Below are 17,440 nucleotides of genomic sequence, written 5' to 3'. Positions count from 1 at the left end.
GGCTATAAAAAAATTGTAGATTATAGTCTTTGTATCAGAATGTTCGGTACATTATTTTGGCTGTAACTCACTTTCAGGTCTCTGAAGATATTGCCAAAACAAGACATTCGGTACCTGGCGTAGGTCTTATTTCCCCACCACCTCACCATGATATCTACAGTATTGAGGATCTAGCTGAACTAATATATGACCTTAAATGCTCAAATCCATCTGCGAGAATTTCTGTGAAGTTGGTGTCCGAAGTTGGAGTAGGTGTAGTTGCTTCAGGAGTAGCTAAGGTATGAAGCAGTGTTTGCACAAAACTTGAATCTGTTCTTATTTGGTTTAGCATTACCCATATTATTTTATTCAACAATATCTATGCCTTAGAAATGGTGCTAGAGGAGCATTTCACGGAGCGACACAGGTTCTTCGCCCAGAAATGGATTTTTCCTTCGTCAAAATCCCTTTTTTGTTCTAAGCAGAAATGTTGTTGTCCTTTAATTTGTGTGAGGAAGGAGTGAGTGAGTTTGCAGGTTTTCTATGTATAAAAATACCATACTGTAGTCTGACCAAAGATGACTTAAAATCATATTACAGGTAGTGTACTTAAAATTTATTGGGTCTTTATACTATACAGTAAAGTATAAAAATTTTAAATATTGTTTGTGACAGTTAAAATGAGCAGAAAGTTAAAATTTTAAGGGGATGTTTTCCATATAATCATAGCAAATGTCTAGAATTTGATTTGTAACATGAATTACCAAAAAATTTTTCTTAATTTCCCTCCAGGGCAAGGCTGAACACATAACAATCTCTGGTCATGATGGTGGTACTGGTGCAAGTAGTTGGACCGGAATCAAAAGTGCAGGTCTTCCTTGGGAACTTGGAATTTCAGAAACTCATCAGACACTAGTTTTAAACAATCTCAGGTCACGAGTTGTTTTACAGGCGGATGGACAGATCCGTTGCGGTTAGTAAAATTGAATTTAGTTTAATAGTGTGGCATGTATGGAACATTTTGCTTGTATGTATGCATAATGTTAGCTATTTAACTTAATTAAATTTGTCTAATCATTAGGCTTTGATGTGGTGGTTGCTGCTCTCCTGGGAGCTGATGAATTTGGATTCAGTACAGCACCACTTATTGTCATGGGATGTACAATGATGCGTAAATGTCATCTCAACACTTGTCCTGTTGGTATTGCTACTCAAGATCCCGTTCTGAGGAAGAAATTTGAAGGAAAACCTGAGCACGTTGTGAACTACTTGTTCATGTTAGCAGAAGAAGTAGGATATATTTTCAAATCTTCTGTTTTTAAATATTGAATTATGAGAAATAATAATAGAAAAAATAGGGTGAAAAATAATTAAATGTATAACATCGACTATTTATCCAAAGCTTTGAGCTAAAATTTCTAAATTAACCTTTAATGAATTAAATCTAATAAAATACTTTACTGAATAAATACTAATTCACATGCATAATAACAATTAATTTTCTGGTTATATTATAAATGTTAACCTTAATTAATTTTGAATCAGTATACTAACTGTGTTAAATAGCATAAACTAACTTCAAGTCCATTTGACAGGTTCGTGAGCTAATGGCATCCATGGGCATTCGGAAATTCCAAGATATGGTTGGTCGAACAGACCTCTTAAAAGTCAGAGAATCTTGCAGTCCAAAGGTCAAGTTAATGGATTTCTCTAATATTTTGAAGAATGCTCTTCACATGAGACCTGGAGTAAATACAGTTGGTGGATCAGTGAGTCAGGTAAATCAAGTCTCTCGTACTCAATCATGTTCTTGGAAAGTGAAATTCTTAAAGACTATACAGTTCATGGTAGCTAAAATGGAAATTTAAGAGAATATTCCCTTTGAAAATATTATGAAACAAAACTAATTTTCAGGACTTTGGCCTTGAGAACCATCTTGACCAAGAACTATTGACAGAAGCATCATCTGTATTAGAAGGGTCTACTGATTCTGTGACCATCAACAAGACCATTCACAATGAAATCAGAACATTTGGAGCTACTCTTTCCCACAATATTGCGAAGTAAGAGTTGAAGCATTGTTCTTTGTGGGGAGGATATTCTTTCCAGTGATGTATAGTATTTTTTCTGGACATTTATTACATTACAGTTCTGTACTTTGAAAAAATATGAGGAAGTTTTAGATGCTAGGAAATAATTTTAGAGCAAATTCTTCCTGTGCTAAGTCTTCAACTTATTTTTCATAGACTGAACATTATTTATGCAGTTATGCTAATCCCTACTTTGTATGATGCTTTCAGGAAATATGGCGATGATGGTCTGCCAGAGAACAGCATCATCATAAATCTGCACGGTTCTGCTGGACAGAGTTTCTGTGCCTTCCTGGTTAAAGGTGTTAAAGTTACTCTGGAAGGAGATGCTAATGACTATGTGGGAAAAGTAAGTCGTTAATACACATAGTGAAAGAATTAAAAGATTTTGCTCTTGTGATCCAGATTCCATTTAGAATTAAATACATTGAGATAAAGTATTCTAAACATTTTTAAATTGGGTTTATATGATTATTGAATAATAATACAAGTACAGGGAAACATTTATGAAAATCTATGTGCTTGTACTGTATATCTTTAATTTCTTGCTACTTGGAAGGGTAAAGGTATAAAAGTTAATTTATTATTTCAGTTAGTATAAAGATGGGTCTTTCATTTTTTTTTTTTTTTGTCTAGTAATGTAAACACTAGGCACTTCATGATAGACATGGCAATAAGGCAGTCTTTCTCTTTTTAATTACATTGTAATTACATCATAATTTAGTATCACATCCTTAATGTCATAGCTTAAAACTACTATGGATTCAGTTAACATAATTGGAAAGAATAGTTTCTTGGAGATATAGTAGTGACAGTAAATTTGAATGCTTTTACAAATTTGATTTATATTGTACCAGTTACAATTGGCTCTTGTATGCTTCAATGTATTGTCTTTTCAGGGCCTATCTGGAGGCGAAGTGATTATTTACCCACAAAAAAATAGCCATGAGGACTTTATATCAGAAGAAAATGTTATTGTGGGAAATGTATGCTTATATGGTGCTACATCGGGCTCTGCATTCTTCAGAGGTATTGCGGCAGAAAGATTTTGTGTTCGAAACTCAGGAGCTGTGGCTGTTGTAGAAGTAAGTTATGGAAACCCTCTTTGATAACTCTGTAATAAATTGCTTTAATCCTTGCCTGTTTTAAAAAAACCCAGAAATTTGTCATCATAATTTTCATTATGACGTATAGTACACTTACCACACAAACACATTAGTGGTACGCTTTAACGATGGCTGAGATATGTAACAAAACTACATCCTGCGGACTAAATAAGGCTAAAGCTAAAAATGGGAAGTGGATATGGGTTACGGACAGCAATATCGATTTAAAATAGTACACTATATACATTTAAATTTCTCAAAACCATTTATTCTAACATTCCTATTTTAAATGTTTCCAGGGAGTTGGTGATCACGGTTGTGAATACATGACTGGTGGAATTGTCCTTATCCTAGGTTCTACTGGAAGAAACTTTGCAGCTGGAATGTCTGGAGGAATTGCATACGTTCTTGACCCTGACAACGAATTCCCAAGGTGAATTAATAATTTTAACTAAATACAGACCAGCTTTGACAATCTTTGAAAGTCTACTAGCTTTATAGTAACATTAGTCTGTTCGATATTTGGATGTAGGTAATATTAGTAATAGTCATATTTTCATGAAGTTTCTCTTTCTTAGAGGAGCGTGCTTCATAACCGTATGTTAAGAAGAATAACTTTATCTTAATTGTTGCCATCTTCCCCCTCAGGGACTATCTACTACAATATTAATATGCCATGTCATCTAGTAAGACCGTAGTAGGCTGGTTGAGAAACTTCAGAGTAGCCGCATTAGAGTATGGCTTCTAAAGCCATATTTTTTTCCATTAACTGCTAAATTGTGACATTAACTTTACTAGATACATAAGTTAATTGAAAAGGAGATTTTTAGTTTTAGGAGGTATACAGTATACTAATATGAATATCAGGCGAGTATGAATTAAATTTTTTTATTTTTATTAAAACCTTCTTTTTTTTTCCTACTCAGCAAGTGCAATAAGCAGACAGTAGAGCTACTTCCACTGGAAGAAGCCGATGACCTTCAATTAATAGAATCTCTACTACAAAAGTTCCTAGAAAAAACTGGTTCTCAGGTAGCTGAAAATCTGTTGTCAGACTGGCCAGCTCAAGCTAATAAGTTTGTCAAGGTTAGTACGTTTAATTACTTTTATTTCCAAGAAAGTCTAGTCTTTGATTCAGAAAACATAACTTTCTGGAAATTTGGTTATGTAAAACATGAGAGGAGACGTCCCCCCCCTTTTTTTTTTCTCATTTGTTTGATGTCGGCTACCCGCAAAAATTGGGGGAAGTTCTTTGGTATATGTATGTAAAATTATAAAACTTAGGAATTCATTTCATTGGAAATCTTTGACTTCAGTTCCACTTATGCTTTTATCCATAAAAAACCCTTCAGAGGTTGGAAATTAAATGTTTGATTCCAGCAAAAGGCAGTAGTACTGTAGTTTGATTGATGGTACTAATAAACTAAGATACAGTATTTAAAGATGTTGCAAATTTTATAAATTGACTTAAAATGTTATACAACAGGTGAGAATAGTCTTATTTCTACGTAATTTTAGTTTTCTCCATCACTATACACTTGATGCTATTGCTACCTTTCAATAATAAATTAAAGAAAAGCTAATGCTAAACAGATGAAATAATTTCCATATACTGTATTTAGATTTAACATGGGGCTCTAATCAGGAAGAAAATTCAATACTCCATAGAAGTGTATTCTGTAGATTAGGATCAGCACAGTTTTATTTTCAGAGGATTTTCATTCATATCCTGAACAGTAAGTTATATGGATCTAAATCATAGGCCAAAAATAATGAGCACTGAATTTTCAAGATTGTACTTATGAAGTTACAAACGTTATTGAAGGCTATGATACCTACAACTACACTGCATAATGTCTCGTTATTAACATGGCCCATCCTGAATTTTCAAACTTTTCACCATACTAGTTCTTCAGATATTGATCAATAGTTAGCATTTTGTGTATACATCACATACAAAAGCATAAGAAACTTGAAAATTGTTAAATTGTCTCCTTATACAACAGGTTTGAAGAATTATAAAGTATACAAGGAAACCACTTAACCTCAAAATAGCATTAATCTATAGATTTTTGAGGATTTTGTTATTAGTAAATGGTTATCACAAATAATGTCGACATCTTTTTGATACGTACAGTATTAGGTTTAACAAGCTTTTAATAATGTGCTTGGTTTCCAGGTGTTCCCATATGAATATCAGAGAGCCTTGAAACAATTGAAAGAAGCTCAGATGGGTACAGAGACTGTGAATGAGAAACCTAAAGTTGAAGCTAAACCTGAACCATCTGTTTGTGACATTGAAGATTCCATTACAGATGCTACAATGGAGAAGAAAAGACTAGAGAAAATATTGGATAAGACCAGGTGCATAAATATAATTCTGGGTTACATAGCAAAAGTTTTAAATTATTTGTTTTTGTAAACTTGCAAATTCACGGGATTATCATGTGTGATTTTTTTAACATGGACTCTTTAAATTATATATAATGCTGACCTTTTCATTTAAAAGAATTATGAAATATGATTATACTACTATATACTGTACTTTATTATGATATTCATATACTGTCCATTTTTGTATTGTATTAAATTGTTATCTGAATTTAAAATCTGCTACCTTTGCACTTATATTTGCAGTTAATTTGAAAAGTATCTAGAATTTCTGGTAAAAAGAAAGGTAATCTAATAAATGTATTTATTTCAGAGGCTTTGTGAAATACAAGCGTGAAACTGCTATGTACCGATCACCTGAAAAGCGCCAGAAAGACTGGGATGAAATTTACAACTTTGATGGAATACGCCGTGGCCTTAGAGTCCAGGCAGCTAGATGTATGGAATGTGGAGTTCCTTTCTGTCAGTCATCTCATGGTTGTCCTCTTGGTAATATTATACCAAAGTGGAATGATCTCATCTTTAGCAACATGTGGAAAGAGGCTCTGAATCAGTTGCTTCAAACTAATAACTTCCCAGGTATGTTTTAAAGAATGGAGGGAACTGAAATTCTGGGAATACTGTAGAACTTTGTAATTGCACTCTGCAAATACTACAATTATGAATAAAAAAAAATGCCTAATTATCGAGATAAAAATAAGTTTTTGTTGGTGAAATATTACAAATTAACTTATGAAAAAAAGATGAATATTATAAGGTGTGTTTCTTATGTTCCCCCTACAGAATTCACTGGTCGTGTTTGTCCTGCTCCTTGTGAGGGTGCATGTGTTTTGGGTATCAACGAACTTCCAGTAACCATCAAGAATATTGAATGTGCCATAATAGACCACGCATTTGAGCAAGGTTGGATTAAACCTGAGATCCCTGCAATAAGAACAGGAAAGAAAGTAGCAGTAGTAGGATCTGGACCAGCTGGATTAGCTGCTGCCCATCAACTAAATAAGGTAAACATTTACTATGGATATCGTCTAATGCTCTTACTGTTCTCAGTGGTAGACCCATAGGATTATAGATGATAAATCCCAAGCCATCATAGTATTAATGTAGTAATTTATTCTACTTAACCATTCCTTTTTACTGTATTTTTATGGTGGTTAGTTTTTCTAGACGTGACCATACAATTAAGATTAGAATTATCATAGCTATGAGGAAAATCAAACATTGAATAAGCTAGTTTTCCATTTGTTTGGCCTCATTATCTGTGGTGTCTTCTGAATTTACAATAAATTTACATTAATATTAAATCAATTTTAATAATTTATTAAAAGATGTGCATACATCCTCAGAATAATTTTTATATACTAATGAAAGTGAGGTATCTGGTCAGTAGCACAATGAAACCTCAACACTATATTACTTGCAATTTTGTAAAGTCAGTGAGAGTAAGCTGAGATTGTCTCATTTATTATTTACCAGGCTGGTCACTTGGTAACAGTCTTTGAGAGAAATGATCGCATCGGTGGCTTGCTCCAATATGGCATTCCTACCATGAAGCTAAGCAAGGAAGTAGTTCAGCGTCGTGTGGAATTGATGAAAGCTGAGGGGATTGTTTTCAAAACCAATGTTAATGTTGGAAAAGACATCTCTGCTAAGGTAAAGTTCTGCTTTTACTTGTTATAGCAACATTTAATTACAAGTAACTTGTTAAAATGACACTAATGTATTTATTTTGATTAATTATTAGATATTCTCAATATAAGCAACTGAGTTAAGAATTGATTTGCAAATGGTCAAATGTGTAGTTGCCAAGATTAATGAATTTGACTTTATTATCATTAGGATCTACAAGAAGAATTTGATGCAGTTCTTCTTTGCCTGGGTGCAACATGGCCAAGAGATTTGCCCATTCCAAATCGCCAGCTTGAAGGTATACATTTTGCTATGGCATTCCTGGAAACTTGGCAAAAGAAGCAGATGGGAAATTCAATTGACCATGCAATGCTTAATGCTAAGGATAAGGATGTTATTGTCATTGGTGGTGGTGACACGGGTTGTGACTGCATTGGAACTTCACTGAGACATGTAAGTCAGGAGTAAAGATTTTGATTGTACTACAGTATACATTACATTTAGCTCTTGTTTTTTTCCTTTTGAAGTATTTTTGTTCCCAAAAGTATACAGACCTTTTGTCCTTCAAAATAGGAAATGTCACCATCAGAGCTGCAACAGCCATTGAAATTAACTAGGTAGTTAAAGACTCCATACTTTTGTTTTTGGCATTAATGAATATGAATGTAATGTTCCGTCCTATCCAATATTTAACCTTTTTCTTGCTTTTAATCTTAACAATTGATAGTGCAGCTTTGTGTTAATAATGGAATGGAGCAAGAATACATGTGTTAATCCTGTATTGGTTTATGGCTAAACCGGCAATAGACATATACTACTTAGGTGCATAATTATTCACAATTATCTACTTTATTTTTATCGAGTGTAAGTTGCGACCTGGAAGCGTACGTCTTTGTTGAGGTATGTGAAGGCCAAGTCATCTTCGGCACTATCCTGGCAAGCCCATGAATTACCGGAGAGATTGTTTAGTACTTGACTCTCCTCTTTGAGTCCACTGAAGCTTCTGCGTATATGCTCCAGACTAAGATAGGGGTCAGGCACGATATATACTATGAAAGTACTACGGGTTTTCAACCTCTGAGTACTTTGGAGAAGTACTGTAGTGGGGTGGGAAGGCAGTAGCCTGCTTGGCTAACTAGGTTTTGAAGGAGAGGGATGCTTTGGTTCCTACACACTCAAAACAAGTTTAAGGGTAATGCTGATGTGTCCTTGTTTACAACAGTGTGGGCAGCCATGTCTCTCCTTCCGAGAAATTTTATGCAGACTGCTGTGGAGATGAGCAGGACTCCCTGATCCATTGCATAATCTGTTTCAACAGCTCTGGCTCCTCAAAGGTGTCTGTGGTCAATCCATCTGTTGCTGTCATGCTTGCAGCATCGGGGATAAGTAGGTTCTGCAACCTTCTGTCCCCGATCAGGACTGCATGCGACCTCTTCCTCTTGAAGGTATCATTTTCGTGCAAAGCCCTTTCGAGGTCCCAACATTACCTACCACAAGTATTGGAATGTCTGTTATGCCTTGAGCATTGTAACAAAACAGTCCTGGTTATTAAGTGTCCTTGAGATGGGTACTTGCTACGTTTACTGTACCACTGTCCCATCCCCACATTTTGGTCCGATAACTGTTTTGATCTCTCCAGCAGTTTTTCTCGCTGGAGAAGCTCATTCCACATGGGCACCTCCACCAAATCTCCTTTCAAATGGAATTTGAAGGATCACTGGTCAGCCTACAGGGATCTCCCAAATCATCCTGTAGGGACACAGGAGACAAGTCACTGGCCAATCTTCCTTGTGGCCCCTCCCAACTCCGGACATGCAACTGTTCTCAGATGCATCAGAGGGTCACCTTAACTGTGTGGTCAGTGGAAGTACTTGTGCACTTTTTCATCCTGGAATGTAAGCAGTATCTCTAACTGTAAGTATTACAAGGAAGTTTCAGGTGGCTTTCGTTAGTACTGTTGTGCGGCGACAAAACCATAGTGACCTACACCAACAAGCAAGGGAGCACAGTCTCATTCCCAACCCCATAAACCGGTCAAGAGGAATGAATTGGCATACTGATTGTCATCAGGTGCACGTAGGTTGGATGCTCGGAACCATAGGCAGTTTCCAAGGAAGTCTTTCAAGACCCACGGTATTGCCTTGACTCCTACCTCTCCTCTGTTCAGCTTGTTTTGCCTGCTGACCAACAGTGTGTTGATTGCACCAGGCATCAGGATGACCCTGGTTGCTTCCAGATGACCACATGCCGAATGGTTCATGATCTGTTACTTCTAGAGTTACCCATGGACTACCCTTCTTTCTGTCTGCCACACCTTTAGAGGTACCTCCATTTCACGAAGTTAATTTTCACTTCATGGTTGGAAGCTATCCAACTTTCTTGTTTAAGACTTTTTGCGAGGTCTCCTCAGGCAATTAATGGCTAACTATGGTCCGCCGGAGCTGTCTACCAAAAATGATTTTCCGATGTAAACAAACGAGGACCTTGCATTTAATGCCCGGGTATCTACCTTATCACTGAAACGTAGTATTACAAAACTTTTTTTTTTCCTGACAGTGTGAGACAAGAGCGTATGCTTTGACCTTTGACCTTTGGAGGTATCAACGCGTTGTAGAGCTCACAAATTTGGGTTGTGCCATTTAAACTCCTAAGACACTGCAGTTGGACAGGTGCTGGAGTTTGGCTTGGCGAACCAAGCAGCCTTCAGCCTTCTTAACAGAGTATAACCAAAAGTCCTTCAACTCTTTGTTGTTGGCCCTGTAGTGACTTCTCTACTAGTTATGTTTCCAGCCCAGTAGGAGTACCTTGTCTATAACAACATATTTGATGTAAGTCGAGAGGAAAGTTAGAATGACTGGCTCTTCTGCTTCTTTGTTTCCCCTTTCTTGGGGATAGGCTTTTGTATTGTTACATCTGGATCCTACATTGATGCTGCTAAGTGACATTTCTGAGCACCATTCTTATTGAACTGGATCGATAAGTTCTCCTCACCCTTTCTTTGTGAGGGAGGAGGATGGTGGAATGCATACCTACTCTTTCAGGGGAGAAAGTTTCCTCAATTGACCAGGTACTGGTCAGGCCCTATCAACCTATTCATCCATATGATAGGTTGATTGGAGATTGCTGGAGTTGTCTTCACTCCTGTACGGGATCAATGAGACGGGCATTTTCAGGGAAGAAAAAGAATGGACCAGTTCGATTCCAAAGGGAACTTCCTATGTAAGTGAACCTCCGTATTTTAAATGGTCCGTAAGTGAACCTCCCCATTTTGAAGAAGAAAAGGTTTATATATGCATTGGGATAAAATATTTTTTTTAACTAGGGGTCTTGGGTATGTATAGCCAGGAAGAATACAAATTAAAGGTAAACTTCCACCTCAGTGTGTCTGTCCTGATGTGAAGGTTAAAAGTGAGAAATCTTTGACAGGTGGGTGGGTGGGCAGGGCTACTTGCCCGCATTTATCACATGTCGTTAACAACCTCTAACGATTTCAACAGCTTCTTGCCCACTCTGCCTAGTAGACTGCTATTAAGGATTTCCAGATATCCAGATATCTTTTGCAGCTCCTCATGAAAAGACACTCACGAATTTCAACAGCCTTAATGGCTCAGCTGAAGACATTCCTTGGTTTAAAGGACTTATATTTGTATAGTTAGGAGAAATACAAATTACAAAGGACTTATATTTGTATAGTTGGGAGAAATACAAATTACAGTTTAAGTTTTTATTTTGTAATAACAATATTCCAATTAATAAGAGTAGCTTATAGAAATTCCTGAGAGAAAATCCAGTATTAAAATAAAATATTCCTGTAAATAAAATCTTTTAATCCACCAGGGAGCAAAATCCATCACAACCTTTGAGATCTTGCCTCAGCCTCCACCATCACGTGGGAATGATAATCCTTGGCCTACATACCCAAGAGTATTCAAGGTTGATTATGGCCATGAAGAAGTTAAAGTCAAGTTTGGACGTGACCCAAGAGAATATAGCACACTTACAAAGGTTGGTTTAAAAATGCCTAGTTGATATGTAAAATCTTATGAAATAAATTAATTTTAATAATGTCGATAATATAGTCTTAAGGATGTACCTCTAGTACACCATAATGTAGAGGACATTGAAGGTTTCTTGCAACAATCCTTCAGCCAGAACTACTCTGCCTTCTGTCTTTTACTTTCTATGTACTTGTTGGTCTTCTCCCATCTAGTAACCAACCTTCTCTTTACTTTGCCTTGGTCCAATGCAGTATATATAATTCTCATCTGAGAAAATTTTCTTCAGGTGAACAGTTATAAAAATGATGGGAATGGCATTATTAAAAGTATTTATATTACTGCAAACTATATGTGGCAATTCTTTATAGGAATTCCTGGATGATGGAAATGGAAATGTTGCTGGTGTTAAAGCGGTAAAAGTTGAATGGACAAAGGATGAATGTGGTCGGTGGAAGATGTCAGAAGTTGAAGGCTCAGAACAGGTAAGAATTCTCAAAATGACAAGTTGGAATACATTGTTACTTGTGCACACACCATGGGTAGTAATGGTAAATAGAGCCAGTTACTTACAAACTAGTACTGAATAAATTGTTTATGCATAAAATTTAATTGCCTAAATCAGAAACTTTATTTTCTGGAAAGTGATTTGAAGCTGAAATTGTACTGAAATAAAATTTTAAGTAAGAAAGCTGTAATGGTACTGATGATATTTGAATTTTTAGTTTTCCTTTTTCATCGAACTCTATAATCAATAATTTGGTAAAAATTCTTCGTGTAGTCATAGTTCAAATCATAGAATAAAGCCTTTAAACTTCAATTGAATGAATTGCAAAATGCAAGTACAGTAGTGTTTTTAAATATTTTTTTTTGTTCTGTACATATAATGGTATAATGTCAATTCCAGGTTTACAAAGCAGATTTAGTGCTGCTGGCAATGGGCTTCCTTGGTCCAGAGAAATACATTATTAATGAACTTGAACTGGAGCAAGATCCTCGTTCAAATATTTCAACACCTCCAAGCAAATACGCGACAAGTGTGGACAAGTTCTTTGCTGCTGGAGGTATGTGCAAGCATATTTTTCTTTGGTTTATTTAATTTTTTAAATTAATAGTTTGTCCACAGTATTATTGAGGTTTAGTAACCAGTATTCTTTTTATTTCTGGAACAAGCTATGAATAGGAAGTACTTTTAAGATAAGTACAAACATCCGTGAAGCTTGCTTACCCTTAACACTAAAGCCTCAAGTAGTAGGACAATAGTTAAGGTCTAATGTGAGAGTCCTTAGGACAAGGGTCACATGCCTATCAAAGAGCCCAAGTTCCCAGTGTGGGCAAGACTACAAACTCCCCAAGAGTCACATGACACTCAAGGGGCCCCGAGTTCCCAGTGTGGGCAAGACTTCAAACTCATCAAGTTGCATGTCCCCCAAGGGGCCCGAGTTCCCAGTGTGGGCAAGATTTCAAACTCCTTACAAGCATGGATAACACTTACGGGGAGGAAAGATAAATACTCTTCTACCTTATGAGTTGGCTCAAGGCTGACTTGAGGTACAGAAAGAGGAACCTCTTTGGCATGGGTGACCTGCTGAACTGTTGCTGCAACAGGGGGATGTACCTCTTTTGCAATACAAATCTGCCCACTTTCCGTCATATCACTGCTGAGGCTAGAATGGAACTACCAAGGATTTTGATGAGAAGACCTAGCAGCTTGAGATGCAGCTGTGGCATCTGAGAGCTATCAGAATAATTCAGATTTGTGGATGATCAATTCCAGATAGCCTTACATGTTAAATAGAATGGGAAAGCCATATATATCAAGGTTGTCTTTAGTTGTGGGAAAAATAACTGGACACTGCTCATGGGTCTGGAAGAGAACACATGATTGACATCGATAAATATGCTATTTTAGGTATTAAAAATCCACAGTTATATAAGTTGTATATTTAGAAGAAAATAAGGAGCTTTCACACTTTTTATACTAAGTGCCTCTTCAGCTGAAGAGACACTTTGTAGTGTGAAAGCTCCTGTATTTCTTAAATATATATATAACTGGATTTTTGATACAAGATTGTCACATGGCATGGAGTTTTATTAAAATTAAATATAACTGTCCCAACAAAAGGCCTTGGAAGTTGGTCTGCTAGTACATTCCTTTTGCCTGGATGTACTTTGTGGACAGATGCACAGCTTATAATGACCTGCCCAGATATGCAACCATTTTGTCAACACAGAGGGAGTGAGATAGTCTCCCCATGCTTTACATATGCCACTTTGGTTGTAGTTGCTCACCAACACAACACATCAGTGACCATCACCTTGTTAAGATGCATGCAGAACTAGGAATACAACATGCATCTTGTGATAGTCTTGCCTTTTCTCTATCTGTATCCTCACTCCTGATTAGATTAGGTCCTCCAGGTGTGTGCTCTCCTCCTTTGAGGTGTCATAGAATAGAGGCATATCTGGAGGAAGCTAGTCTTCCAACTACCTAGCAAAATATGCTTGCGACTTCCTGAACCTGTGAAACTAGGAGCTTTAATAGCTGACCAGTGATGCTTATGCACTACTGGATTAAACTCTGGTGAAGATGCTCGCGTGGCAAGAGTTTCTTCACCGTTTACAGTTTCCAAGGAAAACTTCCCACTGCTGAGGGATTTCTTACATTGCACAATTTAAGAATGGCACTTCCTTCCTGAAGCTGCTGATACAAGAATCGGACTGTAAAAACTAATGCTGCTGTGTTTTAAAAATAAAAAACTTGGTTGACAGGATCAATCAAGTTTGATATATCACAGCAGATAAATATTCTAGAGGCCTATGGCTTCTGAAAGGAAAGAAATGGGGACATTTTCCCATTGTAAGGTAAATACGAATGTCGAACATAGCTTGGAGAGGCAATTAGATGAATGTGGGTTAAATTTGTCCTGAAAAAGAGAGATGCTAAGTTACTGATTATTTGCAGTGAAGTTTGAATGAACGATCTTTGAACAAGGTTCACCTTTTTCTACTTAAAGAACCTGACCAAGTGTATCCAGAAAGGAGATTTTTATTGATGTATACCAACAAGGGAAATTTAGAATGGTTAATCTTCATTAAAATATTTTTACCATTTAAGAGATCTGATGTTGCCTACCTAAGGACATTTAAATAGAAATTGAATAAATCTCTGATAGCTCAGGAACACAAAGGATTAAAACTGGAACCATTAAGGCGAAAGATAGTTCTTTGTCACAACAAAGTGTAGCTTCAAACGAAGGTCATTGGACATAAAGCCATATAATTGGATCACTATGGCACAAAAAAACTCCCATAGGGGACATATCTATTGCAAAATAGTTAGATCCACGATTGGATCATGCTACAGAATAGTCCAATGGGTACAATGTTGCAACAACGCGGGTGATTGAGTATATCTGCAATAAGTTATCAAAAATGTAGGAATGCACAACCTGGCCTGAAGGTAAAATGGTCAACGTTCAACCTCGCTAAACAGAAGTTACTTAGGTTACTTAACAATCTATTTCTAAGTTAAGGATAAGTATTGAACTTATATGGCCGGAAGGTAAAATGGTCAACGTTTAACCTTGTTAAACAGAAGTTACTTAGGTTACTGAACAATCTATTTCTAAGTCAAGGATAGGTATTGAACTTATAAGCTGGAGTGAATAGTATATTTTTTTATAGTATATAGAATTTTGTAAAGTTTCTAGATGTAAGGTACTACAGTAAATGGTGTATTTTCATAATTACATAACATTGATAGCAATCTTGTACCAAGTAATTTTTTTTATTACAGTAATGAATTAATATGTTTAAAGGAACACTGACCCAAGTATTTCTCCTAATTTATTACTCTACTACAATTGCAGATTGTAGAAGAGGTCAGTCCCTAGTTGTTTGGGCTATAACTGAAGGACGACAAGCAGCACGTGAAATAGATGCATATCTTATGAATACATCTGTTTTGCCTATGGTGGGTGGTGTTGTTCAAATCACTCAAAAAGGTTAAAATCTAAGCTCTATCTGGAATTGAGTAAACTGTAGAGAATTACCATAGCTGGAAAGAGGATATTAACAGAATGGGAGTAGAATTCAACTAAACATTTCTGGTTTATGAAGCTTTACCCATTTTGTTGAACACCTCTTAAAAGACTTGGGTACTGTGCAATGCTACCTTACATATCGTGAAATGATAGCTTTAATTCAATTTAAAGACAGTACATGTGAAAGTTTAGTCCAGTAAGCAGAGTGGAATAAATGAATTGGTAATCATAAATACTGTAGTATAGTAAATTATGGAGTTCTTATTTTTTGTAGAGCTGTGCCAATTCTAGCGAAAATATTTTGAATATGTGAAATCCAGTATTTTAAACAGTCTGTAATATTAAGCAGAAAATTTTTTAGTTGATAAAATAATCGGTTTCTGTACCAACTACTGTTTGTTAATACTTGTAAATAGAATAAATGTTTGATATGTTTTAGATCTGTTAAGATTTGTTATTTTATAAATAGAATGGAGGGAATTTTTCTAGAAGTTTTTTCTTCAGTTGTAAAACAAAACGACTGCCTTTTGCATATGAATGATAAATATTACTCCTAAGAGAAGGTGCTTTAGTGTGGCAAAGATTTTAATTTTTACATCGCACAATTTCAAATTATAGTCAAGAGTTTTCACCTGTGGAAATGGGCACAAAATTTTTATTCTAATTGGAAATAAGGCCACAATCACCAATCTTGCATAGGCAAAATTCTGTAGTAAAGTATTCACAGTAAATTTATTAACCTTAATAACTGATAGGTTCTACATTAGTTAATTTGATCCTCCCATTTTAATAAGTTAATTTTTATACATTTAATTGTACTGTACAGTGGTAATGTCCAATGATAAACATTCCAAGCAAGTGTACTGTTCCAGCATACAATGAATACTATTTATATCATAGGTTATTTATTTTTATTTTGGTTATTTCTTAAGAATGCAATTTGTAACGTCCAATGTGTTTCATGCTTTTACTTGAGTATAAAAGATATTTAAAACAAAAGTGAACACTATTCAAAATGTCCAGTTAACTGTTAAAGGCACAATAATATGACAGTAGACATGTACTAAACTTGATCCCCGATATAAAGATTAATTTAAATATGCTATTTCAAGAGCATACAGTACTAAGTTACTGTAAATGTTTTAGGTCTTTGAAACCTCTAGTTTTACTCATTTCTCAAAAAACTGCATATCAAACTATAGTTTCCTATAAAAGAGTTGCAACGATATAATTATCTAATTGCTTTGCCAATTTAAAGTCATTCCTAAGCTATTTTTTCTCAACTGAATTGCTGCCTGCAACTCTTAATAACTGCTTGTGATAGTGATGCCTGGTTAATGTGAAACTTGGTCTTCCATAGTTAGATGCTAGATACTATATCACTCTGTACTATTATGTAATATATAGCATAAGAATAGGAAGTTCTAGATGTTCTTCTGTTGATACAGATTATTAAGCATATAGTATGTACATCTGTGGTTAAGAGACTTAGTGGGTTATAAGACTTCATTTATTGGTGTGGTATGTTATATAGCAGGAGGTGTATATCTTGAAACAATATTCATAATTAAGGGAGTCCAAACTGACTTCCCTAACTTGTATATGTATAAATTCTTTTCTGTGGTCTTGTCAGCATGATTTTATATTTTATTCATGGCGTGTATATTTTAGTTTGAATAATTAGATCTGTTAACAGTAACTTGCTTAATTAGCTTTTAATTTCTTTAAAATAAAATTGGTGTACATAGTTAACAGGCTCTTTCTTGTAACCTTTATGAGATTGTTCTGTTCTATCAACTCCCTTAAACTGTTGTCTGTTTTCAACACCGAAGTTGAAAACAGAAAAAAGTTGAAAACTGAAAAATGGAGAAAAGATTTCATATTTTACTTAGGTCATTTAATAATACACACACAAAAATTCATAATCCCTGATTAAGGTTATAAGAGCTCAAGGAAAATGGTACCCTGCGCAAGATGGCCAGCACTGCACAGGTTGCACATGGTTACAATATATCTCCAACAGAATTCCTAGTCCACTGGACACTGTGCTGCATCAGGTACCAGCCAGCAAGTTATCTCTCTATAATGTCTCCAGGCCTCTAGACTTCCTTGTTATCAGGTATGGTTAACACCAAGCACATAAGTCAAACTTGTTCAATTTAACAGTAGTCCATTGATGCCATTGACAGATGCATTTTTAATTC

General features: G+C 35.6%; 1 protein-coding gene across 1 annotated transcript in view; it reads left to right on the top strand.

Moving 5' to 3' along the window:
* Positions 1–16,988, top strand: part of LOC137660260 (uncharacterized) — a 284,924-nt gene extending 267,936 nt beyond the window's left edge. The window contains exons 23-40 of the mRNA XM_068395010.1: positions 78–278; positions 772–952; positions 1,061–1,269; positions 1,575–1,757; positions 1,894–2,042; positions 2,280–2,418; positions 2,969–3,154; positions 3,475–3,608; positions 4,102–4,261; positions 5,355–5,539; positions 5,880–6,145; positions 6,350–6,570; positions 7,043–7,219; positions 7,406–7,648; positions 11,033–11,200; positions 11,562–11,675; positions 12,098–12,254; positions 15,063–16,988. Of these exons, the coding sequence (XP_068251111.1) occupies positions 78–278; positions 772–952; positions 1,061–1,269; positions 1,575–1,757; positions 1,894–2,042; positions 2,280–2,418; positions 2,969–3,154; positions 3,475–3,608; positions 4,102–4,261; positions 5,355–5,539; positions 5,880–6,145; positions 6,350–6,570; positions 7,043–7,219; positions 7,406–7,648; positions 11,033–11,200; positions 11,562–11,675; positions 12,098–12,254; positions 15,063–15,202 (3,213 nt within the window). The 3' untranslated portion in view covers positions 15,203–16,988. The remainder of the gene's footprint in view (positions 1–77; positions 279–771; positions 953–1,060; positions 1,270–1,574; positions 1,758–1,893; positions 2,043–2,279; positions 2,419–2,968; positions 3,155–3,474; positions 3,609–4,101; positions 4,262–5,354; positions 5,540–5,879; positions 6,146–6,349; positions 6,571–7,042; positions 7,220–7,405; positions 7,649–11,032; positions 11,201–11,561; positions 11,676–12,097; positions 12,255–15,062) is intronic.
* Positions 16,989–17,440: the final 452 nt, after the last annotated feature.

The sequence above is a fragment of the Palaemon carinicauda genome, chromosome 20, assembly GCF_036898095.1.
Source record: "Palaemon carinicauda isolate YSFRI2023 chromosome 20, ASM3689809v2, whole genome shotgun sequence".
In the NCBI taxonomy this organism is placed as follows: domain Eukaryota; kingdom Metazoa; phylum Arthropoda; class Malacostraca; order Decapoda; family Palaemonidae; genus Palaemon; species Palaemon carinicauda.
The sequence above is the reverse complement of the archived record's forward strand: the minus strand, read 5'-3'. Positions and strand labels throughout refer to the sequence as shown.